Source organism: Oryctolagus cuniculus, chromosome 17, assembly GCF_051225735.1.
Source record: "Oryctolagus cuniculus isolate XC-2025 breed Fujian yellow rabbit chromosome 17, ASM5122573v1, whole genome shotgun sequence".
Classification (NCBI taxonomy): domain Eukaryota; kingdom Metazoa; phylum Chordata; class Mammalia; order Lagomorpha; family Leporidae; genus Oryctolagus; species Oryctolagus cuniculus.
The window spans coordinates 18,390,112-18,417,005 of NC_142883.1; the positions used below are offsets into that span (position 1 = coordinate 18,390,112).

The window sequence follows — 26,894 nt, forward strand, 5'->3', positions numbered from 1 at the left end:
CCCCCAGCACGCACAGCCGGTTCCGCTTAGCAAACGCTTTACTTATGCCAGCTTTTCATCGCGGGTCGCCGCACACAGGTTGGCGAAGGGGACAGGAGCTGCTTCTGCGCCAGAGTCGGCGGAGAGGGAGCCAGCTTCCAGGGCTGCCGGTGCTCCGGCAGCTGGCTCCGGGGCCCTGCGGGTGCGGGAGGCGTGCGGAGGGTTAAATGCGCAGCTGCAGGCCCGACGCGCGCCTCCGCCTCCTGCCCGCCCCGTTTCCCCCACCCCACCTACTACCTGGGAACCTGGCCGCGTTTCTGGGCCCGTGAGTGATCTCGGTTCACACCTCCGCCCGTCCCGCCTCCAGCTGCACCTGCCGCGCCCGCTGGCACCCGCCAGCCACGCCCATCCGTCTGCCCCGCCTGCGCTCCGTCTGCCCCGCCTGCGCTCCGTCTGACCCGCCCCTTCTACCTCCGCGCCGCTCTCCCAGCCTTTCCCCGCAGCCGCGTTCCCCGGCTCTCACCTTGGCAGAGCGGCCCCAGGTTACTCCCGAGCTTGGGGCGGCTGAGTTGGCGGCGCTTGGGCAGTCGGACGTCGGGGCGAGGGGTTCCGCCCGGCGTCCTGCGTTCGGGCCGCGTGCGCCCCGCCAGCTTTGGTATCTGAGAATAAGGGCTGCGCGCACCTGAGACAGGCACGTGGGGAAAGGCGGAGACGGGGCCAGTCCTGGGAGTGGGTCCTCGGGAGCGGGGGCCGGTGCTGGGCGTGCTGTGTGACTGGAAGGGCCCCCCTCCCGCCGGTCTCTCCCCGCCCGGCCCGGGGCGCACCCGCCTGGTGCAGTCGCTGCAGCGAGCGCGCCAGCTCCGCGCTGGAGAGGCCGGTGAGGCGTGCGGCCTGGCAGAAGAAGTTGGGGCCCGCGCGGGCGCGCGCCGGGCGGCCCTGGCCGCGAGACCCGCACTTCCAGCCGGGGCTGCCTCGCAGAGTTCGCTGCTTCTTGAAGTAGTAGCTTGGGAGGGAAAGGTGGGGCACCCGCCTCAGAGTCCCCTCCCTGGCTCCTGATTCTGTGGCCTGGAGAAGATGGAGCCCAGGAATCTGCCCCGGGGAACGGGGCGGGGTCTGCTCCCCCGACCCTGGGCCCAGAGCTGAGTGCGGCTGTGCCCACCTCATCACCTCCTGCCCGGTCTTGGGGGGCACCAGGCCCTGGGTCAGCAACTTGAACAGCATCTCTAAGAACAGGGTCTGCAGGCCCTGGGGGTCGTGGACCCGGCTGCTTCTCACCTGACCTAGGACAGAGGAAGAGGGCAGCGTGAGAAGAGGGGCTTCCTCCAGGCCAGGACCACCCGAGTGCCCCCGGCCTTGCCCCTCACCCATGCACTGAGCCAAGCGGTGGTCGTCAGTGAGGACGCCCAGGAAGTCTTTGAAGCTGACGATTCCGTCACCTGGGAGGAAGAGGGGGGCTGCTGCCGGTTGCTGCCCTGCGCTGGCTTAGGGGTTTGGCAGCAGCACCAGGTGTTAGAGAAGCCTAGGGTGGACCCCACTGTGGTTGGGGGTAAAGAACCTTTTCCCAAGTCAGGATGAGGATTAACACAGCAAGGATGGCCATGAGACAGGTGTATTGATCAGGGCAGGCTTCCCGGAGGAGGGAACCTTAAAGTAAAGCCAGGGAGTTTGTGGGCAGGGGAGGCGCTCGTCGGCGGAATGCCTCGAAGTGGGAGCGGGCAAGAGGGCAGGGACGGCGGTGCCCACCGTCCAGGTCTGCCTGCCGCAGGGCCTCACACATCTCCTGCGGACTCAGCTGGATGCCCGCGTTGTGCAGGGCCACTTTGATGCTGCGCATGTCCACCGTGCTGGTCAGGCTGGAGCTGAACAGTCTGAAGACGTCCTGGAAGGCTGAGGGTACAGGGCGGGCAGCAAGGTGAAAGGCTCTCCCGGGGACCTGCCCGCTCGGCCCCGGGGGCACTGACAGCTTGGGTCACCGGCGCCCCCGAGGGTTGTAGTACAGAGGACAACAGCGGCTGCTGTGTGTTGACGCTTGTCAAGAGCTCACTCAACGTTTCTGTCTGAAAAACGTTCAAGAGTCAAGTCCAAGGTCACACCTGCCAGGCCTGGCTTTGAGCCCTGCTGGTGCTGGGCACGTAGCAGACACGGAACACTGTTGATGATGACAATGATTCTGCTCTGAGCGGCCCCTGCCAAAATCAGGACCTGATCTTTGGGGAGCCTTGGGCCAGGGGTTCCTTCTGCCCCTGCCCCCGCAGCCCAGACCCAGCGCAGCCAGGGATCTCGGATTCTTTCTCCCGTCTTTTTCCATCCTGTCCATTCATCCATTTGTTCAAATACTTCCCTTCACCTCCCCACCGATCCATCCAGCTTTCCTTCGCTGCACACAGCCCCCTCTATGGGCAGACACATCCGGGAGCCCTTGGGTTGTAGAGATGAGCAGATTCGACCAGCACAGAGAGCAAGTTACAAACACTGGCTTCCTGTGGTAGTCCCAGCTGCAGGCTGGCACCCTGCTGACTGTGGCCTGAGCCTCTCCCAGCTTTTCTCCCTGGGGCCCTCACCTGCCAGCTGCCGGCATGTCAGGGGCTGCAGGCTCTCATCTGTCCAGCTGCCCCAGGGGAAGGAGTTGGGAAGACCTTTGCACCTTCTGCAGAAAGATACCAGGGCCAGCCGGGCCTCGCCCCCACCCGGCACCCCAGGCCTGCCTGCAGTCTCTCCCCTCACCTCTGAGACCTGGCATCTGGGCCTGACTGTGCTGGCTGGGCAGCTGAGGGGCCCTTGACTCCCCTGGCCGTCTGCGCCGTCCGTTCAGCCCTCGTGGCCATGGCTTCTGCGGGCTCCGTGCGCCTCGACAGGGCAGAACACTGCTGCACCCGCCCTTTCTGGGTCCTACCAGCCCCCTCCTCTCCTGGATCTCGGGTGAGCAGCCTTTGAGGCTTCCGTGGAGGCCTTCGGGGCAGGGAGAAGACAAGACAGAGTGGTCAGACTCCGGGGGACCTAGGACCAGGCCTGCAGGTGCCTGGTTCTCCATCTCCTGCCAGGACCTCCGCCCCAGACCACACCCATGGCCCTGCCCTAGGAGATCCTGGGGCGGAGCCTGGGCAGTGATGCCTGCTCCCGCCTCCCCCCTGGGGAGTGCTGGCCCCCTTACCTTCTCTGTGTCAACGCGGATCTCTTGGTCTTCTGCCCTCTGCTGCCTGAAAGGCAGAGTCACAGACTCTGAAGCTGGTCCTGTGCCTCAGACCCGCAGCCCCCAGGCTGCTTTGGTGGTGGCTTTTCTAAAAAATTATTTTTATTTATTTGAAAGGCAGAGAGAGAGAGAGAGGGAGAGGGAGAGGGAGAAGGAGAGAGACAGAGGATCTTCTATCTGCTGGTTCACTTCCCAAATGCCTGCAACAGCCAGGGCTGGGCCTGGCCAAAGCCAGGAGCCTGGAGCTCCATCCAGGTCTCCCACATGGTTGCAGGGACCCAGGCACTTGAGCCATCATCACTGTGCCTCCCAGAGTGTGCATGAGCAGGAAGCTAGAAATGGACTTGAACCCAAGCACATCCCAAGAGGCATCTTAACCACAGCACCGAACGCCTGTCCCTGTTTGGTGACTTTTTTTTTTTTTTTTTTTTAAACAAGCTAAACTTCCCCTTACCATACACTCCAGCAATCGCACACCTTGGGATCTACCCAGATGAACACTCTGTTCACACAAAACCCTGCACACAGATGTTCACAGCAACTTTATTTTGTCCTTGCCCAAACTCAGAAGCAACCAAGAGGTCCTTCCTAGTGTGTGGATCAGTGAGCTGTGGCCCATACGGACCAGGGGAGATGGCTCGGCACTAAGAGAAGTATGCTTTCAAGCCATGGAGCACAGGGGGCTCTCAGGCTTGTGGCTAGGACAAAGAGGCCCATCTGAAAAGGCCGCCACACTGCACGGTCCCAGCTTATTCTGGAAAAAGCATAGCTGTGCAGACTGTAGATGGAGCAGTGAGTTCAGGGGTCTGGGAGGGAGGAGGAACAGGAGCACGGGGGACCCTGTGCGTGGTGCCACCCTGTGCACTTGGCATGACACTTGTCCGAACCCATGGATGGTCCTGTGTGCGTGTGTGAAATGTACAGCCAGCTGAGGGTGTGTGAGCCTGTCTGTGTGGCATGGGACATGCATGGTCATGCGTGGGCTCTGCCTGAACTTCAAGGAGGCTCCAGCTCAAGGCTGAGCCTCCTGGGGGCCCAGTCCTTCAGCCTCAGTTTTTCCTTCAAACCCTGGACAGCTGCGAGTCCTTCCCCACGCCAGGCCCGCTCCGTGGAGACACAGGGAGAACTCCTTTCCCATAGTCCTGAGCCAGGGGCTACCCCTCAGATGATCCCGACATGCCCCTGGAAGCCCATTTCACAGCCTAAGACACTGAGGCCTCAGACAGGGCACTGCTCCCCCTACCACGACTCCTCAGGAGCGAGCTGGGGGTGAGACCAATGGCCAGGGAGAGCTGTGGCAGAGCCCTCAGGGGGCAGGCGGGGCTAGGGCGGCTACAAAACAGGGGGCGGGGGTGCACGTGTGGCATCCCTAAAAAACTGCGGCCGGGACACGGCAGCCAGGTGAGCTCACTGGTCCGGGGGCATTTGCGCAAAAAAGTCTGAGTGGGGTGAGCACTGGAGGCTTTAATCGTTCTGTCTAGTCATTTCTTGGGGGTGGAGGGGACGACAGCTTAAAATGGATTTTCAGCAATAATGGATTCCCTTTCTTGGTTCCCGGCACCGAGCTGCAACACAAGAGAGACAGAGTCACAGGGGCCCCAGCAGGGGGCTGGGGGACAGGGGGCAGTGGGGGTGAGGCGCCATCTCCTGCTGCACCAAGCCGGGCAGCTGGTGTTCTGTGTCCGCCTGTCCCCCGGAAGCAAGGGGTGCTGCATGGAGAGCCCCGTTCCTCCTTCTCCCCTGGACAGATGCGTCCAGGGCCCCAGGGCTGGCGCCATCGGGCTCCCAGCGGGGCAGACACGACCAGCCCAGGCGCTTCTGTTATGTGTGAGGCTGCTGCCCTGGGTGAGAAGCTTCCGGATGCCAGCACGACCCTTCCCGTTTTGAACCCAGGCCCCTACTCTACCCCTGGAATGCTCACCCTCCATGGTCCCAGGCCTCCTCTGGCCCTGGCCTTGGCACTGCACCCCAGTCTACCGGAACCTGGTTTCCAGCAGCCTTTATGAGGTCACTGAGGTCCAGCCGTCACTGAAGTCCATGTGCACCCTGCCCGGCCCCTCATTCCGCTGCGTACACGCTGCCCACACCTCCCAGCCCTGCCCTGGGTTAGGGGTGGGGGGAGCTGCGCGGTGGCCTCACTCACTCTTCCTGGGCTCCCTGAGGCTGGGAGGACCTGGCCGGTGGCTGGAGAAGCTCCACTTCCCCTTCAATGTTGGCCCGCTTAACCCCTGGCTTGCTGAAGTCAAGATAGTGGCCGGGGGACGCCTTGTCCTCTTGTATGTGGCCTTTCGGCAGCTCCTTGTGGGCTGGTGGCTTCTCTGCACGCGGTTCTGGGTCCCGCTTGTCCACAGCGGGCTGGGCAGGCTCTGGAGAAGGCTCCTCGGCCTTCTGGGGTGGAGCTTTGATCATGAGCTCCAAACTGGGCAAGTCCCTCTTGCTGGAGGAGGCCATGGCCAGGGAAGACGCAAAGCTGACTAGTTCTGGCAGACCGATGGCCGGCAGCAGCAGGGGGCCTGAGGACTCGCTGGGGTTTGGCGTCAGCCGGGGGTCTGTGGCTGGGAGATCCGGGTGGATGTTGGGGCGCTGAAGCTGCTGGCTGTGCTGGTTCTGTTGCACACTTCCCATCCGCTGCAGGCTGTGCTCCGAGGCCTGGATGAGCTTGTCTGCCCAGAAGAGGTGCTTGGAGGTCTGCACGCGGATGGAGCGGTGCTGGCCGGACCTCTGGACTTCCTCCGCCACGGGATCCAGGTCGCTCCACGGTGCGAATCTCTGAGGCGGGGGCAGTGCCTCCGGGCAGGGGTGGAGGGACTCGATCCTGTAGCCCTGCTGCAGGATGTCTTCACTACCTGAGTCCAAGTTGGTTGCCTGCCACGGGGGCTCTGTGTCCAGCCTGGTGTTGGCCTTGGCTTCTGGGTCCAGCTCCGACTGCAGCAGATCTGTCTCCAGCTCCTTCACTGGCTCCAGATTCGGGATTAGGTCCAGGTCTGGGACTGTGTCCAGGTCCTCTTCGGGTGGGGGCTTCTGCTCCAGCAATTCTGCCTCCAGCTGAAAGGGAGCAATTGGCAGCGTGAGGGGGCAAGAGCTGGGTGGGCCTGCCTTGGAGGTCCTTTCTGCCACCAAGCTTCTGTCCCAGCTCCGCCCAGGGCACCCTTGTCTCTTCTCAGAGACCTGCTTGGCACAGGGAAGCAACGTGGATGAGTGGGGCAGCCCCTGCTGGCCAAGCACCAGGACCCAGCATCATCAAAAGTAGGGGCTGGTTGGGATTTAGGGAAGATGGAGCTCAAACACCCTGCCCCTTGCCTACCATCCCCTGCATAGGCAGTGACCCTGCCCTCTCTTACCTCTAACTCTTCTTCTTGTAGCACCTGAGGTGGGTGCTGGCGGTGGGTGGAGTAATTCCTAAGACAGGAGGAGGCAGGTGGGTGGCTGGGATCCATGGGGCAGGTGGGGTGGCTCCAGGGAAGGGGGTCTACCAGGACCCCTGCTGTCCCCTGCCTTGAGGAGGGACTGCAAGGCGCATCCCAGCTCCTCCACTGCCCTGCCCCGATCCCACCAAGCACTCTGGAGAAGGGGCTCCAAGGAGTACAGGGAGCTCCCGGCTACTTGCCAATTCCTTCCCAGCCCCAAAGTGGGAGCTGGTTGGGTGGAGCCAGGCCCAGGACTCTCCTTTTTGCCAGGAGAGCGTTGCGGGCGGCCAATACGGGTCATTTGGAAAGCTGGTGCCCAGAAACTGGCTCCTTACTGGGGGCAAGGCCCCGAGCAGCACCCAGGGCCTGTGGTGGATCTCAAATGTCAGGGGCGCATGTGGGCTGGGGCCTCCCTGGGCTCTTCTCAGCCCTGGGCCTCCTCACCACTGGGACCCCTGGTCCTCTCCCTGCACCTGCCCACTCCCAGCTGGGATTGCTCTGCTCTCAGCAAGCAGGGCGGTCTGAGGGCCCGGTCCCGCCCATGCCCCTGGTGGGCCCCACCACCCTTTGGCCCTCCTCCCATGTCCCAGGCCGAGGTCAGAAACAGAAGGGGGCTGGCAGTCACCCTTCCCCCTTCCCTGGCCATGGGGGGAATTTGGAAAGGGCCAGAATGGAGGGAGATCTGGGTAGGGGGCCCATGGTGCTGGGGTGCAGCTGGAGGTCCTGCAGGGAGGTGCCTAGGCACGGGGCGGGGTTGGCTCTCACGGTATCTCCACAATCTCCACGGACTTCTGGCCACAGCAGGGAAACCCATTGGAACCTGTTGGAGAGAAGGAGGTGAGGGCAGCAGCAGCGGGGGCAGGGGCACCCCGGAGGGCTCTGGCGCCGGGCCCCCTCCTTTTCTCTCCCCTCAGCCCCCTGGAGGCCCCTCTCCCATCCTGTCCCTCCTGTCCTGCCTGGTTCTGGGATCGCATTAGAAGGCTGAGAGTGGGCCCTGGGCTCTCTCTGGGGCTGGTGAGGCTGAGAGTGCGCTGTATGCTGCATTCTTGAGAGTGCACAGGATTTCCACACAGACAACGATGGGGACCAAGGCTGCGTTGCTTGCCCTTTCTCTCGCTTCCCCTGGCTTGCCTCAGCACACCGGGACGAGCTCCATGCAATGTGGAAGAGAAGGCAGAGTGGAGGTCCAGGCTTTGCTGCTGAGCTTAGGGGAGATCCTCGAGGATTTGGCATTGAGTCTGACGTGAGCTGTGGCTTTCTTCATAGATGCCCTTCATCAGGTCAGGAAGTTATGTTTTCTGTGGGTTTTTTTTTTTTTTAGATTTATTTATTTGAAAGACAGAGTTACAGAGGGAGGGAGGGAGGGAGGGAGGGAGGGAGGAGGGAGGTCTTCCATCTGCTGGTTCACTCCCCAGATGGCTGCAACGACTGGAGCTGGGCCAATCCGAAGCCAGGAGCCAGGAGCTTCTTTTGGGTTTCCCACGTGAGTGCAGGGGCCCAAGCACTTGGGCCATCTTTCGCTGTTTTCCCAGGCTCTAGGAGACAGCTGGATTGGAAATGGAGCAGCCAGGTCTCGAACGGGCACCCATATGGGATGCCGGCACTGCAGGCAACAGCTTTACCCGCTATGCCACAGCGCCGGCTTACTGGCTAACTTTTACAGAATTTCCACGTACACAAGGTTGTCTTCAGAAATGGAAACTTGGAAAGAACTGGATGCATTTTAAAACTTACCCTCCCCCGGGGAATTTCTTCTTCCGTTCCACTTTCCCCCTGAGCCTTTTGAAGCATCCTCATGGCCCCGTGGGCTGCAGTTTTCTTGTCATGTAGTGTCTGTCGGGTTTGGTATGCGAGTAGTACTGGCCTCAGAGGATGAGCCGCAAAGCATTCTCCAATTTGTTCAAAGAGTTTGTGCAAATTGCGATGATTTTGCCCTTTCTGTTGGCCTGGAGCTTCCTTGGGGGAAGACTGTTGATGACACATTTAACTTTGAAGAGGGACATAGGGCGATTTAATCCATTTTTTCATGGTGGTAAAATAGATGTAACCTAAAGTTGAGCCTTTTAACTGTTTTTAGGTAATTTTTCTAATTGTCATTATTTGAGAGGCAGGGAGACCCAGAGAGAAAGACACACAGAGCTATCTCTAAAGCCAGGGGCCACTTATCCAGGGCTCCCCTGGTGGGGGTGGGAAGGAACCCCATTACTTTGAGCCATCACCGCTGTCTCAGGGTTTGAGCTAGCGAGAGGCTGGGGTCAGGAGCTGGAGATGAGTATCAAAAGCAGGCGCTTGGGTGTGGGATGTGGGTGTCCCGAGCGGCACTGGGGCCACACGCCTGCCCCTGTCACCTCCCTGCTCCAGAGTGTCTGCTTCTTTTTTCATTGGCTTCCAGAGTTTGTATCTTTTAAGGAATTTGTCAAATTTGCTGGCGTAAGTTGTTCAGCACACTCCCTATCACCCATCTCATGCGTGCAGGTTTCCATGACGTCATCTCTTCCATTCCCCAGCATCCCCCCCCCAACCCCGCCCCGTCCTGCTCAGTTTGGCTGGAGATTCAGCAGCTGATCTCAAAGAGCCAAGCTGTGGTTGCACTGGTTTTCTCTGTTGCCATTCTGCCTTCTTGTCATTGGTTGCCACTTAGATTTTTATTATTTTTCTTTCCCGCCCCAGGCTTCTTAGGGTGGAAGCTGCAGTCACGGACTCAAGACCTTCCGTCCTTGCTGTTGTAGAAGTTTGCTGCTGTCGCTGGGACTGCAGGCCACCAATGCTGATACTGTGTTTTCAATTTCTTGTGTGTGTGTGTGTGTGTTTTTTTTTTTTTTTTTTTGACAGGCAGAGTGGACAGTGAGAGAGAGAGACAGAGAGAAAGGTCTTCCTTTGCCGTTGGTTCACCCTCCAATGGCCGCCACGGCCAGCGCACTGTGGCCGGCGCACCGCGCTGATCCGATGGCAGGAGCCAGGTACTTCTCCTGGTCTCCCATGGGGTGCAGGGCCCAAGCACTTGGGCCATCCTCCACTGCACTCCCGGGCCACAGCAGAGAGCTGGCCTGGAAGAGGGGCAACCAGGACAGAATCCAGCGCCCCGACCAGGACTAGAACCTGGTGTGCCGGCGCCACAAGGTGGAGGATTAGCCTAGTGAGCCGCGGCGCCAGCCTCAATTTCTTTTTTTAAATATTTTATTTATGTGAAAAAGCACACCCGAGAGACATCTTCCATCTGCTGGTTCATTCCCTAGATGGCTGCAACAGCCAGGGCCAAGCCAGGCCAAAGCCAGGAGCCAGGAGCCAGGAGCTTCTTCTGGGTCTCCCATACAGGTGCAGGGGCCCTAGCACTTGGGCCATCTTCCACTGCTTTCCCAGGCCACAGCAGGGAGCTCGATGGGAAGTGGAGCAGCCATGTGGGACGCTCGTGCTGCAGGTGGTAGCTGTACCCACTTAGTTACAACATCAGCCCCTGTAATTTCAATTTTCATTCTGTTCACAAAACTTTCTAATTTTCATTGTAATTTCTTCTTTGACATTTGAGTGAAGTGTACTACTCAGAAGTGCACTATTTTTTAAATATTTGGGGGATATTCCGGTTATCTCTCTCTTACGGATTTTTAATTCAAGACCATCACGGTCAGAGAGCATATGAAGTATGATTTGAATCTTTTAAAATTTATTGAGACTTTTTTTTTTAAAGAGAGACAGACAGACAGAAGGGGAGAGAGAGCTCCCATTCACTAGTTCACTCCCAACATGCCCACAGTGGCTGGGGCTGGGCCAGGCTGAAGCCAGGAGCCAGGAACTTTATCCAGCTCTCCCACGCACGTGGCAGGGAATCAAGTACTTGGGCCATCACTGCTGCCTCCCGAGGTCATCACTAGCAGGAAGGTGGTATTGAGAGAGGAGCCAGGACGCGAACCCAAGTATGCTGATATGGGATGCAGGCTTCTTAACTGGTATCTTAGCCACTAGGCCGGGCATCTACCCCTGGGGCATTAAAAAATACTGCTTATGCTTATTTATTTGAAAGGCACAGAGAGAAGGGGAAAAGAGGGAGATGGGGAGAGAGGGAGGGAGGGGGGGAGAGAGAGAAGGAGAGAGGGGGAGAGGGATAGAGAGAGGGAGAGAGGGAGGGAGGGAGAGAGGGAGAGAGGGAGAGAGAGAGTGAGAAGGAGAGAGGAAGGGAGGGAGAGAGAGAGGGAGAGAGAGAGAGAGGGAAGGAGGGAGGGAGAGAGTGAGAGGGAGAGAGGGAGGGAGGGAGAGAGAGAGAGTGAGAGAGGGAGGGAGGGAGGGAGAGGTCTCCTGCTGGTTCACTGGTTCACTCCCTGAATGCCCACAACAGCCAGGGCTGGGCCAGGCCAAAGATGGGAGGAGCCAGGAACTCAATCTGGGTCTCCCACATGGGTGCCAGGGACCCAGGTACTTGAATTATCACCTGCTGCCTCCCAGGGTTCACATTAGCAGGGAGCTGGAATTGAAGCTAAGCCTAGACTGGGACCCAGGCGCTCTGATGTGGGATACGGGTGTCCCAGTGGCGCCTTAACTGCTGTGGCCGACGCTTGCCCCTGAGCTTTTTTCCGGTGGCCCACATGTGAGCGATCTCGTGAGCTTGAACAGAATGTGGATTACGCGCTTGTCGGGTGGAGTGTTCTGTAAGTAAACGACAGTGAAGCCGTGTGGCAGGTGTAGCAGTCGCAGCTTCTACAGCCCTGGGGCTTTGTCTGTTTATTCTATCGACTGCTGAGGCAGGAGCGCTGACACTTCTACCCACAAGGGTGGATTTGTCCGCTTCTCCTGGCAGTTCTACCCGTTTCTGCATCTTGAAGCTGTGGCGTTGGGTGCAGAAACAGTTGGGACAGTTGTATCCTCCTGATAACTGATCCATTTATCATTATGAAACGACACCACCCATCTCTGGCAATATTCTTTGATCCAAAACCTACTTTGAGTGATGTTAACGTGGCGCTCCAGATGTCTTATGAGTGGTCTTGGCATGGGCTATCTTTTGTATCCTTTCACTTTTCTAACCATCTTGTGTCTTTATGGCTAAACTAGGTTTTAAGGGGTGGGCCTTCGGCACAGTGTTAAAACACTGCTGGGGACGCATCCTACATTGTGGGGTTCACTGTGTGATTCCAGCTTTCTGCTAAGCGTGTACCCTAGGAGGCAGCAGGCGATGGTTCGAGTCACTGGGTCCCTGCCACTGACCTGGGAGACCCATATTGAATTCAGGCCTCCTGGCTTTGGTCTGGCCCGGCCCTGGCTGTCTCAGGCATTTGGAGGGTGAACCAGAAGGTGGAAAATCTGTCTCTCCGACTTTCAAACCAAACACAAAATAAATACAGCAAGCCAAACCAGATTCAACTTTAAAAATATGTAAAATAAAATAAGTTTCCAATTGGTAGCATATAGTTAAGGCTTGCTTCTTTTTTATCCCTTCTGCCAATGTTTGCCTTTAACATCGACTGGGAGCAATGGGGCTGAGTTGGCCATCTTGCTATTTGCTTTCTACTTTTCCCATCCGTTCTTTGCTCTCCGTTTTTGATGCCTTGTTTTGGATTATTATTATTTTTTTTGACAGGCAGAGCGGACAGTGAGAGAGAGAGAGACAGAGAGAAAGGTCTTCCTTTTGCCGTTGGTTCACCCTCCAATGGCTGTCGCACTGCGGCCGGCGCACCACGCTGATCCGATGGCAGGAGCCAGGTACTTCTCCTGGTCTCCCATGGGGTGTAGGGCCCAAGGACTTGGGCCATCCTCCACTGCACTCCCAGGCCACAGCAGAGAGCTGGCCTGGAAAGGGGGCAACCAGGACAGAATCTGGCACCCCGACCAGGACTAGAACCCGGTGTGCCGGCACTGCAAGGCGGAGGATTAGCTTGGTGAGCCGCGGTGCCGGCCTGGATTATATATTTTTATCATCCTATTTTATCTTTCCTGTTGGCTTTTCTTAGGTATAACGCTTTGTTATTTTATAATATACATGTTTGACTTACCACAGTCCATGTTCAAATGATATTATACTCCCTTGCGTACAGTGTGAGAACGTTAAACAGCGTCCCCAGCCCGGTATTTGAAATAGACCTTACAAAAATGACAGAGGTCTGAACTCTCAGTGACGGAGGCAGCCAGGGGGCCAGCAGCACACGAGGCCTCGTCCTGGTCCCAGAAGGTGGGGAGCAGAGGACTGGGGTGAGAAGCCGCCCCAGCTGGGGAGGGGAGGGGTGCAGGAAGAGGGGAGCGGGCAGTCTGTCCAGGTGATCCCACAGGGGCCACCTCAGAGATTCGAGCAGAAAGCGCTCCCTGACCACTGCAGGTCAGCACGCAGGGCAGCCGGGGGCCGCTCCCCGGGTGAGACATCAGAAGACTCCCCCATTTCGCATGTAGGCTTCTCCCTGTCTGAGCATATCTGCCAGCCACTAAGTCCCAGAGCCAGAGGCTCCTATCAGCTGTAAAGATTTTTTAAAAATTGATTTGAAAGGCAGAGTGAGAATGAGAGCAAGAGCGAGAGAGACAGAGGATCTTCCATCTGCTGGGTCACTGCCCCAGAGGCCTGCAGCAGCCAGGGCTGGGTCAGGCCAGAACCAGGGAGCTGGAGAGGAAGTGGAGTGGGGGCCTCCCACCTGGGCACTCCCATGTGCTGAGCCAAACGTCCCCCCCCCCCCCAAACCTTGTTAAGATTTCCTTCTTAAACACAACAACCTGGGATTCTCAAGCATTTGAGGAAACTGCTAAGTGAGATGAAAAGGTGACAGCAATGTGCTAGGGTGGCCTGAGAACCCAGGGAGTTAAGAATTCCTCAGGGACCACTGGACTCAGCATGGAAGACCGCATCCTGCGGAGGGCGGGGCTGAGTCCTGGCTCCGCTTTATGCCCAGTTTCCTGTTACTGTGCCTGCTGGGAGGCCGAAGGTGATTGTCAGGTACTTGGACCCCTGCCACCCATGTGGGAGACTCTGATTAGGTCCTGGGATCCTGGCTTCAGCAACTTCTGTGTGTTGCATTTGGGTAGTGAGCCAGCAGACAGCCCCCCTCCTCTCTCCCTCCCTCTCTCCCCCTCTCTTTCTCCCTCTCCCTGCCTCCCTCTCTCTCCCTCTCTCTCTCCCTCTCTCCCTCCCTCTCTCTCTCTCTCCCTCTCTCTCTCCCTCCCTCTCTCTCCCTCTCTCCCTCTCCCTCTCTTTCTCTCTCGCTCTCTCTCCTTCTCCCTCCCTCTCTCCCTCCCCCCTCTCTCCCCCTCTCTCCCTCTCCCTCTCTCCCTCTCCCTCTTCCTGCCTCCCTCTCTCCCTCTCTCTCTCCCTCCCTCTCTCCCCCTCTCTTTCTCCCTCTCCCTCCCTCTCTCCCTCTCTCCCTCCCTCTCTCTCCCCCTCTCTTTCTCCCTCTCCCTCCCTCTCTCCCTCCCTCTCTCTCTCCCTCCCTCTCTCTCTCTCTCTCCCTCTCTCTCTCCCCCCCTCTCCCTCCCTCTCCCTCTCTCTCCCTCCCTCTCCCTCTCTCTCCCTCCCTCTCTCTCCCTCCCTCTCCCTCTCTCTCCCTCTCTCCCTCTCTCTCCCTCCCTCTCCCTCTCTCTCCCTCTCTCCCTCCCACCCTCTCTCCCTCTCTCTCCCTTCCTCTCCCTCTCTCTCTCTCTCTCTCCCTCTCCCTCCCTCTCTCCCTCTCTCCCTGTCTCCCTCTCTCCCTGGGAGAGAGAAAGCTAGTCTCATGGCTATTTAATTTAAGAAGAAGGAATTCTAATCATCTTCAGAGATTCACGGATGAAAATATTCAGCAATATACACTGCATCCAAAACACAAGAGTAGGGTACTATGAAAAAAAGAGATGAAAAGAGTTTTTGGCAAAACAGAATTGAAAAATAAATCAGAGAATCTTCCCAGGAAGTAGAACCAAAGTATTAAAACACTGTAAGAGAAAAAGATCAATGGGAGGTCAGATTCTGAATTCTAGAAAGATCCAGAAAGAACAGAGAACATGGGAAAGACAAAGAGAGAAATCAAAATTCCCCGAGCTGAAGAACATCACTGGTTTAAAAGAGCTTACTGAGGGGCCGGCGCTGTGGCATAGCGGGTAAGGCTGCCACCTGCAGTGCTGGCATCCCATATGGCCACCAGTTCCAGTCCCGGCTGCTCCACTTCTGATGCAGCTCTCTGCTTTGGCCTGGGAAAGCAGTGGAGGATGGCCCAAGTCCTTGGGCCCCTGCACCCACATGGGTACTTGGAAGAAGCTCCTGGCTTCGGATTGGCACAGTTCCGGCTGTTGCGGCCACCTGGAGAGCGAACCAGTGTATGGAAGACCTCTCTCTCTGTCTCTACCTCTCTCTGTAACTCTTTCAAATAAATAAAAAAATAAATCTTAAAAAAATAAAGTTAGTTGAGGATGAGCTGGAACAACATGGAGGTGTAAAATATAAGAGCCAGGAAGAAAATAATGTGTCCAGCCCAAGAAAGCAGTTACATTCCAGGTTAGCCGTACAGAGGCTCGCAATGAGTTCAGCTTGGTGCAGACCCTGCAGGGTAGGTCTGCTGAAAGAAAACCTGCTAGAATAGCTGGTTAAATGCAGAGGCTGCAGAAAACTGAGACTATGAGAAAACTGGGGTATAAGAAAAAGGCAACCGGAAACTTTAGGAAAACAAAAAGCTGTGTAGGCAAGAAAAGGTAACTGTGGTATCTTTCCCGACTGCAGTAAATAGTAAATAGCTACAATGTAAACCTTGCTCACTAACTTCCAATTTTTAGAATGAATATATAGATACATATACACAAAGTATGTGGGAGCCATGAGGAGTCAATGTAAGTGTTACTCATCTTGATATTAAAAAAGAAACTGGTCCACTCCAAGCCTTTGGTGCACATGTTGGGAGTCAACCAGTGGGTGGAGCCCTCTTTCTCTGTCTCTGTTTCTCAAATAAATACTTAAAAAAAAAACAAAAACAAAAACACAGGTTGGAGTTCTTGGGAGGTGGATGGCAGACAGGTGAAGTTGAAGGGAGGGGTGGAAGGGGAGGGGCACTAAAATATTGTCTAACTTTGTGGGATGCCAAGAGATTCTGTCTTAAGTTGACGAACAAACAAACACGTGAGTCCACTGGGGTGGGTGTTGAGCCTGGTAAGATGCCTGTGTCCCACATCAGAGTATCTGGTCCACACCTGGCTGTGCTCCTGAGTCCAACTTCCTATTACTGCAGCCTCCAGGAGTCAGCAGTAATGACTTAAGTACTTACGTCCCCACGACCCACGTGGGAAACCTAGATTGTGTTTCCAGCTCTTGCCTTTGGACCTGGCCCAGTCCTGGCTGTGTGGGCATTTGGGGAGTGAACCAGCAGATGAGAGAGCTCTCTGTCTGCCTGCCTGATTCTCAAAATTTTAAAAAAGTTTATTTATGGGAGGGGGGAGGGGATATCTTCAAACTGCTGGTTTACTCCTCAAATGTTTGCAACAGCTGACAGGCCAAAGCCAGGACCCAGGACTTCCCCACATGGGTGGCAGGGACCCAGGTAATTGGGCTATGATCTGCTGTCTCCCAGGATGCACATTTTGCAGGAAGCTGGGTGGGAAGTGGAGGTGGGACTCAAACCCAGGCACTCGAATATGGGATCGCAGCATCCCAAGCAGCGTGCTAACCTGCTGTGCCACAATGCCTATCCCCACATAAATAAAAAATTTTTTTTGACAGGCAGAGTGGACAGTGAGAGAGAGAGACAGAGAGAAAGGTCTTCCTTTGCCATTGGTTCACCCTCCAATGGCCGCCGCGGCCGGCCCACCGCGCTGATCCGATGGCAGGAGCCAGGTGTTTCTCCTGGTCTCCCATGGGGTGTAGGGCCCAAGCACCTGGGCCATCCTCCACTGCACTCCCGGGCCACAGCAGATAGCTGGCCTGGAAGAGGGGCAACCGGGACAGAATCCGGCGCCCCGACCGGGACTAGAACCCGGTGTGCCGGCGCTGCAAGGCGGAGGATTAGCCTAGTGAGCCGCAGCGCCAGCTGTAAATAAATTTTTAAAAAATGAAATCTAAGTATATATTAATTCTACAAAGGAATCAGCAAATCTAAAACCAATTGAGAGCATGGGGCACTACAGTGCCTGTAGAGCAGGAAATTGGTAATATCTGGAGCTAAGAAACCAAGACGTAGCCTGCAAGCTTGTAGAGAGAAGAAGGCAACCAGGCAGCAAAACAGCTCAGGTCGCACAACCGTGGTTGCTTGGAGGATGGAGACAGAGGTGTGGTGGGGCCGGTTCTTTTCCTCCCTGGACAAGCTCTTCAGTAGGGTTGAACCACCTGCGTGTATTTCTGTGATAAAGTTACAAGAAAATTTTGAGCTCCTGGCCAGGCAGGGAGCAGGGGGCGGAGGATGCATTGCTGAACGCAGTCCCTGCCCCCACATCACGCTCAGGCCTATGGCTGAGGCCCTGGGAGCCTCTCAAATCTCTGTTCCTTGCTGGAATTGCCCCTGTGCTCTGGACCCGAACTCCAGTCACTGCGTGCACGCTTTTCCCTAAGAAGACTTCAGGTTCACCTGCTCATCCCTTGTGGAAAGTGAGCCGTCTCTTCTCTACGGATGCCCTTGGTTCCCAGCCCACTGCGAGGGGTCAGGGCTGCCCCCGCCTGCCCCTGCAGCCTCCATCTGGGCCTCAGATAGACCCTAGCGGGGTTTGTGTGCTGCTCCCTCTGAACCTCGCATCCCCAGGTGGGTGCTCAGCAAACATCCTTGCCAAGAAATGAGTTCCCCGTTTCCTGCCCCAAGCTCACACTGTGCAGGCAGACTCTGGCGCCCCCTGTCTTTATTTGCAGCCTCTCATGCAGTGACACAGGCCCCCCCCCCCCCCCCCCATTCACCCTTGACTCTGGCAGCCAGATGAGAAGCCGAGCTCGGCTGAGTCTCCCTGTGATGCTGACCTTGGACGCATCCCTGTCCCGTTCCCATTGCCTCTTTCCTCATCTCTCAGAACCAGAGCCAGCAGAGATCTGCGCTGGGGGCCGAGGGTTCAGGGATGGACACAGGTGCTAAGTGCCTCACGCCTGGAAGATGCGGGGGCCCCAGCCCCTGTGATGTTATGGCCACGACAAGGGGCATACACACGTTCACACGGCTGTTGAGGGCAGCACATGGCCTGAACACAGGTGTGGCTGGCTCCACACCAGGTGCTAACCCCTGTGCTCTTACATGTGAGACGGAACCCTCTAAGGGAAAGGCAAGGCCAGCCTCTCGTCTCCCTCAGCCCAAGGTGTCCTTGCCTGTCCTTTACCAGAAGGGATTCACTGAATTAAGGGGGTGGCACAGCTGGCCCTACAAGGTTCGAATCACTGGGTTAAAGAAGTCCTTTGCTTCTCTGATAAGATAAAATCCTGCTGGCCAGTGTGGTCCAGAGGGGTTTGGGTAGGGGAATTCCAGGTGTGGGCTGGGAGATTTCAGGTCTGGGGTGGAAGGCGACTCCCACTTACATGTAACCCCCACACCAACCGAAGCCCACCTGGCCATCAAAATTTCCCTAAAGAACATGGCATCACTCTTTAGTGAGCACCACTGGCCAACCAGGAACTTGAACACGAGCTGACCATGCACCTCTCAGCCCCAACTCCAATCTAGAACCTGCATCCCTGCCTCTTGGGGACCCAGGGAAGTAAGCAGCAGCTGCCGGGCTCCGTGCTCTGCACTGTGCAATAAACACCTTTCTTCCATCACCCCGTGTCAGCGATCGGCTTTCTGCCCGTCCGGCGAGCAGACCCGCAGGTAGGGGTTCTATAGCAACACCTTCAACTAGTTCATTTCTTTAGGTCTCCAGTGGGACCACAGCAACTACATTGCCCTCTCACCAGGGCCCCTCACAGACCCCAGAGCGAGCCTGCTGCCTCACCTCTGCCCTGGGTCATGCCCAGTGATCCAGCCTCTGCCTGCTTTCCTCCCTTGGCATCCAGCTGCCTCGCCCCACGCTCCAACTGCCCGGTTTGCGCAGCTGTTCTTAAGCTCAAAGCCCCTCCGGCAAAATTCAATTCGTGCTGGAAAGCCCAACCCAGCTGTCCCAAGACAGGCTCTCTGGGACAAGCCAGGGTCCGCCCACCCTTCCGACACCGCGGCCGCTCTGAAAGGTGCCCGCTAGGTGCCGCACGGGTGATCTACGTTGCCTGCGTCAGCTCGTTAGCCCTCGGGTTGGGGAACGTGGGGAGGGGCTCTCTGGTTACTGATTCTCCGCACGTTTGTGCGCTGGCCCACGTCCTCCTGGGAGGGAAGAAAGGTCCGTTCCAGGGGGAGTGGAGCTCCGCAGAGCAGTACAAGCCCCCAGGAGCTGGACACACTTGTGTTGGAGACAGCTCCTCTCCGCTCCAGCTCCGCGGGTCCAACAGGGGCAGCGGGCGTGCCGTTGGGATTATCTTGTTTGAGAGTTCACGAGTGGTAGCCTAGGCACAAGCCCTCTGCTCTCTCCCTAGACCGGGGATCCCTTCCGCAAGGCGCTGCTCCTGGGCCGAGGCTGCACCCCGCGGGGCCTGGCTGGGCAGCACTTCCCTCCCTGGGGCTCGGGTTTGTGAGCGGGGGCGGAGCCTTGCTCCCTCACTTTCCCTTTCCCTCCCGCCCCCGCCGATCCCCGGCGCCAAGCCCGCTCCCACCTGTCGCCCCCATGCTGACCGAGGCTCTGTCGGGGAGGCGGGGAGCGGTCAGGTGGCTGCTGCCCCTCCGCCTCCAGTGCGCTGTTTGCCTTAGTGGAGGGCGCTGGAGATGCTGAGGTGCCGGCGCCTGTGATACCCCCCCCCCCCCGCCTCTGTGACGTCCCCACAACGACGCCTCCGCCTGCACTGCGCCCCCCGTAGGCTGCAGGGTGGAGGGCGCTGGAGACTCAAAGGGGGCCGGCCCCTGTGACATCCCGCTGCGGAGCAGGGGCTAGTCCTCAGGTCTCCGGGGAGCACCGTGGGTTTGGCCGAGGGAGCCCCCTAGTGAAGGTGGCCCGGCCCGTGGCCACAGTCCCTCTGCGAAGACCTCGGATGGTGGGCGCAGCGCGGCTAAGCCCGGCTCTGCAGGGCGCTTTGTACCCACTCTGGGAGCCGGGGGCCGGGCCCTGTAGCTGCACGCACATACCGGTGCACAGCTTTACGGGGTGCGGAGCCAGGTTACACAAGGCGCCCCACGTGCCCTGGCACCCAGGGTCACCTCTGCTCCGTGCAGGCTCTCAGGAGGCAGCACCAGTTCAACTCCCTGGATGTTAGGCCACAGGGCAGGAGGGGGGTGGAGGACATGTGCTACTACTTACCTGTTTATCCTGCCTGGTCAGGGCCCAGGACTCTAGCTCCTTTTTAAATATATTTTCAACTTCTTTGAAAGACAGAAGAGGGTGTTAGGGGGACAGAGAGGGATATTCCATTTGTTGGTGTGCTCCCCAAATGCCCACAACAGCCAGGCTGGGCCAGGCTGAAGCCAGGAGCCGGGAACTCCCACGTGGGGGGGGGGGGCGGGGGGCAGGAACTCAAGTACTTGAGCTGCTGCCTCCCAGGGTTCACATCAGCAGGAAGCTGGATGGGAAGCAGGCGCTCTGAGAAGGGACACACGTCCCAAGTGGCACCACTCGCCCAGCACCCTGTCCCCTTGCTTACTGTCGGTGGTCCTGAGTGCTCCAAAGCAGGGACAGCACGGGGCACAGGCCTTGGCGCCCGCCTTCCCCTCCTCTCAGCCAGGCAGTGGCTGGCCAGGAACCTCCCTGCTGCCACTGGGTGGGCATCTTGCCCAGCTGGGCTGAATGATGGCCCCCAGGTGGGACTGGGAGCGCCCACCAGGAGTGGCAGGAAAAGCAGCCTCACTCAGACCGAAAGTAGCCCTGGCCCCAAACAAGGGGAAACCTGAAAAGTCCCCATGCAGCAGGCGGCAGGTAGGGTTGGGAGGGGAGTGAGGCAGGGCAGAAGAAACAACCATGGCTAGGAACACATCACCCCAAACTTTATTGCTTGCAAATTCTCTCCACCCCGAACTCCACAGTACCAAGGCTGCAGTTCCTCATGTGCTGGGGGCGGGGCCCCTCCCTGGGAGCTGGCTGGCCCTGGGGGAACAGCTGGACAGAGGCCACCATGGCGAGCGCGGACATGTTTCTCCTGAGGAGTCTCAGTGCCTGCCCCCAACAATTCACAGTTGATTTAATGCTACATGAGTCCTGAGCAGCTCCCCCAGAAGCGTGGCTGGGGCGGTGGGGAAGGGGTGCTCGTGGGAAAATCTGGAAGAGGTTTGAGGAGTCACGTGCCCGAGTGGAGCCGAGGCCCTCTGCCCCACCCCCTTGCCTGCCTGCACCATGCAGGCCCACTGGCTCGCCTCCTGGAGGGCTGCGGGGAAAGTGCTTTGAGCTCATCAGAGTGCAACGTGGAGCTGGCAGTGCCCTGTGACGGGGCAGCGGAGTGTTTCCAGGGGGCCGGCGGGCTGGACGCCGACACTGGCCCGGGGAGCAGCAGCGCTTGTGTCTGCTGCTCCCCATAGCGCCCAGCGTGCCCCACCTGTGGGCTGCTCCTGCCGGGTGGGCCTCTCGTCCTCCTCTTTGCAGGTGAGGGAACAGATGTGTGCCAGCCAGCTGGAGGCAGGGGCAGGAGCGCAGCCCAGCAGCAAAGGCGAATGTGCTTGCGGGCTGAGGACCACTTCACTCTGTCACCTTCTCTGGTCCTTGCCTGGACCGGAGTTCCACCAGGCCCTGTGCTGCAGTGACCTAGCAAGTGTGCTGTGTTCTGGCGTCAGGCACTTTCCTCCTTGACTCACGAAAGGGAGGGGCAGAGAGCCAGGTAGGTGTGAGAGGCCCCACAGCTGGTTCTGGATGCCCTGGCGTGGGCCTGTGGCGCTGCCACCCTCCCGGGGCTTGCTCGTCCCTCCTCCCTAAGGCAGGTGTGCTCTCCCCTGACTACCTGAGCGGCCACCGATCCAAACAGGTCTGACCCACGCTTCTGGAGCAGGGCAGAGAAGACCTCTCTGTCCCTGAGGGCGGAGTCCTCTGTCTCCTGTGGGCACAGTGTTCTCTTGGCTGGGCTGCACAGGACTCGGCGGGGAGTCCTGGGAGGCGTTTGTGAACCTCCCTCTCCCAACGCCTCTGGCTGCTACCAGCCCCTGGTCACAGCACTGAGCCAAGGGATAGCAGATCCCTGGAGACAGCTGAGCCTGTGTCTCCGCACGACACCGAGAAGGAAGGCCACAGGGGCAGGATGGAGCCCGAGGTGGAGGCAGGGCTAGGGCCTGTTCTCCAGCTGGCCGTGCTTGACCCTCCAGCTCCAGGCGAAGCTGCCATCGGGGGCCAGGGTGCACTGCAGGTCGATGCCCGAGTCTGGCACCTCCATGTCATAGCGAACAGGCTGCCCGTCTTTGGTCACCAAGCTGAAGGCTGCGGCTGGGATCTGGGGAGTAGAACAAACCAGTGGGCTGACAGAAGTGCAGGACTGAGAAGCCACCCAGCAGCGCAAAGCTGATGCCCCCAGCCTAGGGGGCAGCTCCAAGGACACTGTTTGCTTTCCTTCTGGAAAGCTCAGGGAATCCCATCTGGCCCAAAGGTCGGTCCTGAGGACCCCAGGCACCACTGTCCCCTTACCTGGCTGCTGATGCCAGTTGCAATGTCTCCCACCTTGACCCGGTGAAACTCTCGGATGTGCAGGTGTTCGCCATTGAGAGACTGTATTTGGACTTTCACACCTGGAAGGTAGGCAAGGTGATGGTCAGGAGTGGCTGCTGGCTCCCCCAGAGCAGAGTTCTGGCAGTAGCTGGGGAACCCTTTGCTACTCTGCCCTGTGTGTGTGTGTGTGTGTGTGTGTGTGTGTGTGTGTGTAGTTAGGTACAGCTGTGATAAAGTGGCAGAGATGAACTCCAGTATTATACACCTGCTAGTTCTTTTTGGCTGTGCACAACTGAATTTGGCCTGCACATTGCTAAGAGCTGAGGCTGGCTTCTATGGGGAAGTAGTTTTCCTACTTGGATTTGAAGCAGAAAGGAAGGGAACACAATTCTTAATTCTTAAATTAGACAGTGGGCAACCCAGATTGTTCCCTGGGTCAAAGCCATGTCCGCCAGGCCATGAGGGCCTGATGCCATGAGTCACACCAGCCGTGGGGACAGACAGGGACCTGTAGTTGATGAAACCCATGTTCTAGCAAAGTCATGACCAAAGCTATGCACCAGAGCCCAACACACCGTGGCTGAGGTCTTGCTTACAATGCCCACGGGCCCTGTTCCTTCCTTCTCCCTTCAGAAGACATTCACTGCTCTGACTCTTGTCTCTAGGCTGGGAGAGACTGCTCCCCTCCCCAGCGAGGTCCTTCAGCGCCCCACCGCCCCTGGGCAGTGAAGGCCTTCGCTCTGAACCTGACTTACTGGCTGGAGACCTGGCATTCTGGACACCAAGTGCCTTCCTCTCCACCCCTCACCCCCAACTCCCGCTGTGCCAGGGGAAGGACTTCAGCCCTTCAAGGATCCCTCAGGCCAGGTAGCCTGGCTGCCAAGCTGATGAGACTCTGACTGTACCGTTAAAGTAGCTCGGGGTGTCAGTGGGCCGCCCCCGGGCCAGCACCATGTTCCAGCTGGAGCTCCGAGCCTCTGCCTGGCTGCCCCACGAGTGCACACCAGAACTCAGGGTGTCTCGTGAGCTCTGAGAGGCCTTCGATGGGTTCTGAAACGAGAGTTGGCACAGACTCAGCCCCGGTCCTCCCTGGGGTGAGGAGCTGTGCAGGTACTTGGCTGTTCGGGTGGGGGCGCGTGAGAAGGGGAGCAGATCCTAACTCCCCACAGCCCTCATAGCTAAACCCCTGCCCTAATTCCCAGGGTGCTGAAGATAGATAGTCTCATTCTAAGAAGCCATGACCCCTGTCCTGGTGAGGACCCTCCGAGGAGAAAGGGGTGGCTCAGTTACCCTCTCTTTCCCCACCACTTGCACACAGCTGGATGTAGCCATCTGGCTCCATGCCAGGGCTGGGAGGTGCATGATGGCCAACTCACCTTCTCGCTGTCATCTGACAAGGAGAGGCTGTCGACGCTGAGGCACGAGAGAATTTGTTCCTGCTCCTCCAGGGAAAATGGCTGAGACAGGCTGTTCAGAAACAGTTCTGCGGGGAGAGGCAGAGGACGGCTGTGAGAGACTGGGAGGAGGGTGCGCGTCGCCAGGTGTCTTCTTGCCCACAGCACAGGCTCGTGGGGGAGGCGGGGCCAGGGCTCGGGGAGTCACAGCCTGCGTGTGCACCTGCGTGTGTACATGCGTGTGTACCCGCGTGTGCACCTGCGTGTGTCTGTGCACCTGTACCTATTTCCAGCTGCTGCAGCTCCTGCTCGGGGAAGGTGGTCTTCCGCTCTGGTGAGCTGGGGTTTCTGCCGGGGCTTGGGTCCAGGGAGGACAGAGGCAAGGGTTCCCATGTGCCAGACTCCTCCTCGCTCAGGTTCAGGGTTGGAGACTTGTTCGGCTCTGGGGGCTCTGGTGGTAGAGGCTGGAGCTCAGGAGCCCCACCTGTGGTGTCCCCCGATGAGAGCTCCCTGGGCTGGGCATGCAGGGCCTCCTGATAGCCAGCTTGGTTTGGCGGGGGAGGCCTTGGTTCTCTATAGTCTCCCCTCCAGGGGCTCTGCAGACCGCCCACTGCAAAAGAGAGTATGCCGGGCTGAAGTGGGGCTGTGCCCACACACGGATGCTGGACCAAGCCAGAGTGGCCTCTGAGTAGGGGTGGGCTGGAGGACAGAGGAGGGGGGACCCTGTTGAAACCCTACTGTGGGAGACAAGCAGGAGGGTAGCGTGGTGTTCACCAGGGAAGGCTTCTTCCGTAACACCAGGAAGAGGACTCCCTTTCTGCCTTGTATTCCATTTTCCTTCTAGGTATCAGTAGGACATTTCAAAACTATACAGTCAACCCTGCCTAAAGCTTTTGTTAAGAACAGGAGATTTTGAAACAACTCTGGGAGACCAGACATCTTGCCTAGCAGTTAAGATGCCCACATCCCACATGGAAGTGCCTGGGTTTGATTCCCAGCTCTGGCTCCTGACCAGCTTTCTGCCAATGCAGACTCTGGGAGACAGCGGATGATGGGTCCTTGCCACACATGTGGGAGACCTGGATTGCATTCCTGGCTCCTGGCTCCAGCCCTGGCCCAGGCGCAGGGCTGTTGTGGGCATGCTGGGGAATGAACCAGCAGACAAGGAGTTCTCTCTGTCTCCAGAGGGGGGCCGCTCCAGTAAGGGCCAAACAGATGGTCTTTCTCTGTCTCTCAAGTAAAACAAAGAACTGAAACCCAGGGACCGGCACTACACAGGGTAAACACAGGGTGGCAGAGCCAGTAAAGCTGCCGCCTGCAGTGCCGGCAGCCCTTATGGGCACCAGTTGAGTCCTGGCTGCTGCACTTGTGATCCAGCTCCCTGCTAAATGTGCCTGGGAAAGCAGCAGAAGATGATTCAAGTCCTTGGGCCCCTGTATCCACGTGGGAGACCCGGAAGAAGTTCCTGGCTCCTGGCTTTGGATCAGCCCAGCTCTGGCCATCACAGCCATTTTGGAAATGAACCAGTAGATGGAAGGTCTCTTTCTCTGTCTCTGCCTCTCTCTCTAACTCTGCCCTTCAAATAAATAAATAAATCTTAAAACAAACAACTCCATACATTAAAAAAAAAAAAATCCTGAAACACAGCCCCAAAATAAAGCAGCCCTGGGGCAACACCAACTCAGAGTGCCAGGTGAGCAGGCCTCCTGGCCGCCACCCCAGCGTGGGTGCTTTCCGAGGGCACCCCTTCTTGGGCGTGGGGGCAGGTTCACCCTGGGGCCTTTCCTGTAACTAAATTGCCATCTCTCTGTGGGAGGGGCCAGGCCCAGTCTCTCCTGTTTGGTTTGTTTTCCTTCCATTCTTGCGACCACTGCCTGCCCCAGGTGACACTGACAGGCCATCTTTGATCATGTCCTTGCAAAATGTGCTTTTGTCGTCCACGGATTTTCAGTTTAGGAGCAAGGCACCGTGCTCAGGTCTCCTCCTGGGGCGTGCTCTTTCCCCTCGGCACTACGCCTTTCCGATCTGCCGGAGCCACCGTGACAGGCAGCAGCTTGAACTACGGGTGTGGCTCCAACCTCCTCTGTCTCGCCCTTTCAGTGAGGGACCCCTATAGTTCCCTCTGAAAAACAAGGCTACTCTGGTGTCCCGCTTGCGGATCTGGTGGGGATCCCTTTGGCCCACACCTGGCGCCACCCACCTTCCGATTTCTCCAGTCCGATGGCTGTCCCATGGTGCCTGGCTTTCTTGTGCATCTTCTGCTCCCTGATGAGTCTGATCCACCCCCACCCCCAGCATGCTCATCCCCTCCCCCCATCTCCTGAGCCTGGGCTGACACCTACACCCAACATGGCCTCAGCCTCCCTGACCCCCCTGAGGCTGCTGTGCCCTGTACTCGGAGAGGTCAAGGAGCTTGCTCTTGATGGCTACCTGCCCTTCCCCCCTCGGTCACAGTTCCCTGCTCCTGCTGGGGGGTTTAGTCAGTGCTGGGCTCTTACCTTGCTGCAGCGCCCGGCTGACCTGCCCCCCCAGCTCTGTGGCGGACGCTCGGCGGATGGGCTCTTTCCTCAACCCCTCTTGGATGGCCTGGACCGTGAGGGGGGCACAGGAGGGTGGGATCTCCCTCACTGGTGGAGGTTCACTGGCAATCTGGGGGCCAGAGGACAACACGTGAGGCCTGCTCCCTCAGCCCTCTGTCACCTCCCAGCACATGGTCTCTGATCTTGCTCTCTTGCTCTCCACCCACCCTGGTCCCCTGTGCTGTATTGGGGTCTATCACAAGGAATAGGGACATCTGGCCAGAGCCCGGGTGAAAACATTTCCTAAAAAAAGGGGAAAAGAATCCAGGAAGGACAGGCAGGGCCGGGGAGCAGGTGACCAGGTGCCCTGGGCCCAGGGAGGGCTGGATGAGAGCTCAGAGCTGCCTGGGAGCCAGGACACCCTTCCAGTGGGTACCGCTGAGGATCCCACATTCCAAGGAGGCTTCCCTCCGCTCACATTGCACCGAGGCACAGCCAAGACGGGGGCCCCTCCAGCCTGCAGCCTCGGCCCTGTGGCCCTGGTCCCGGGGCGGCACTGACCTTGAGGCAGAGGGGCCCTCGGAAGTACTGGGTCCAAGGGTGGCAGCCGTTGAGCATGTGCAGCATCATGCAGCAGCTGCTCCACACGTCCACCTTGGTGTCGCAGGGCCGACCCGTCACCACCTCTGGGGCCATGTGGGTCTCCGTGCCAGGGATGTAGTCCCCTGAGAAGGCCAGGGCGAGATGCCTGTGAACTTGGTGGGCATGAGCCCAGGCAATGGCCAACCTAGTTAGTCCTTGGGGACCCCTGACTTTGTCTCTGTTAAAGTTATTTTTTTTAAAGCTTCATGTATTTGAGAGGCAAAGTTAC

General features: G+C 58.1%; 3 protein-coding genes across 4 annotated transcripts in view; all 3 read right to left on the reverse strand.

The window, feature by feature from the left end:
- Positions 1–38: 38 nt before the first annotated feature.
- Positions 39–3,180, reverse strand: LOC100351531 (uncharacterized; the record flags this gene model as incomplete). Its single annotated transcript, XM_089318021.1, has 9 exons — positions 39–264; positions 451–661; positions 804–982; positions 1,139–1,259; positions 1,344–1,415; positions 1,723–1,866; positions 2,541–2,587; positions 2,704–2,928; positions 3,131–3,180. Coding segments are annotated over 9 exons (1,275 nt in total), but the record flags the coding sequence as incomplete, so codon positions are not given.
- A 522-nt stretch (positions 3,181–3,702) lies between these two features.
- Positions 3,703–6,485, reverse strand: SPATA32 (spermatogenesis associated 32). The gene is made up of 3 exons (XM_089318022.1): positions 6,474–6,485; positions 5,313–6,379; positions 3,703–4,734 (listed from the first exon to the last, which is right to left on the reverse strand). Exons 1-3 carry the CDS (start codon positions 6,483–6,485, stop codon positions 4,647–4,649), a joined length of 1,167 nt encoding a protein of 388 aa, XP_089174148.1. The 3' UTR covers positions 3,703–4,646.
- A 13,965-nt stretch (positions 6,486–20,450) lies between these two features.
- MAP3K14 (mitogen-activated protein kinase kinase kinase 14) overlaps positions 20,451–26,894 on the reverse strand; it is a 48,061-nt gene continuing 41,617 nt past the window's right edge. For both annotated transcript variants that reach the window (XM_051825758.3, XM_089316938.1), the window contains exons 10-16: positions 26,585–26,748; positions 26,003–26,153; positions 23,788–24,114; positions 23,487–23,593; positions 23,016–23,160; positions 22,090–22,190; positions 20,451–21,898 (exon numbers count right to left, since the gene is read on the reverse strand). In XM_051825758.3, the coding sequence (XP_051681718.1) occupies positions 21,734–21,898; positions 22,090–22,190; positions 23,016–23,160; positions 23,487–23,593; positions 23,788–24,114; positions 26,003–26,153; positions 26,585–26,748 (1,160 nt within the window). In that variant the 3' untranslated portion in view covers positions 20,451–21,733. The remainder of the gene's footprint in view (positions 21,899–22,089; positions 22,191–23,015; positions 23,161–23,486; positions 23,594–23,787; positions 24,115–26,002; positions 26,154–26,584; positions 26,749–26,894) is intronic.

Coding starts and splice junctions, on each gene's coding strand:
- SPATA32 (XM_089318022.1), bottom strand. Junction 4,735..5,312: donor CCTCAGGGAGCCCAGGAAGA/GTGAGTGAGGCC, acceptor CTTGTGTTGCAG/CTCGGTGCCGGGAACCAAGA.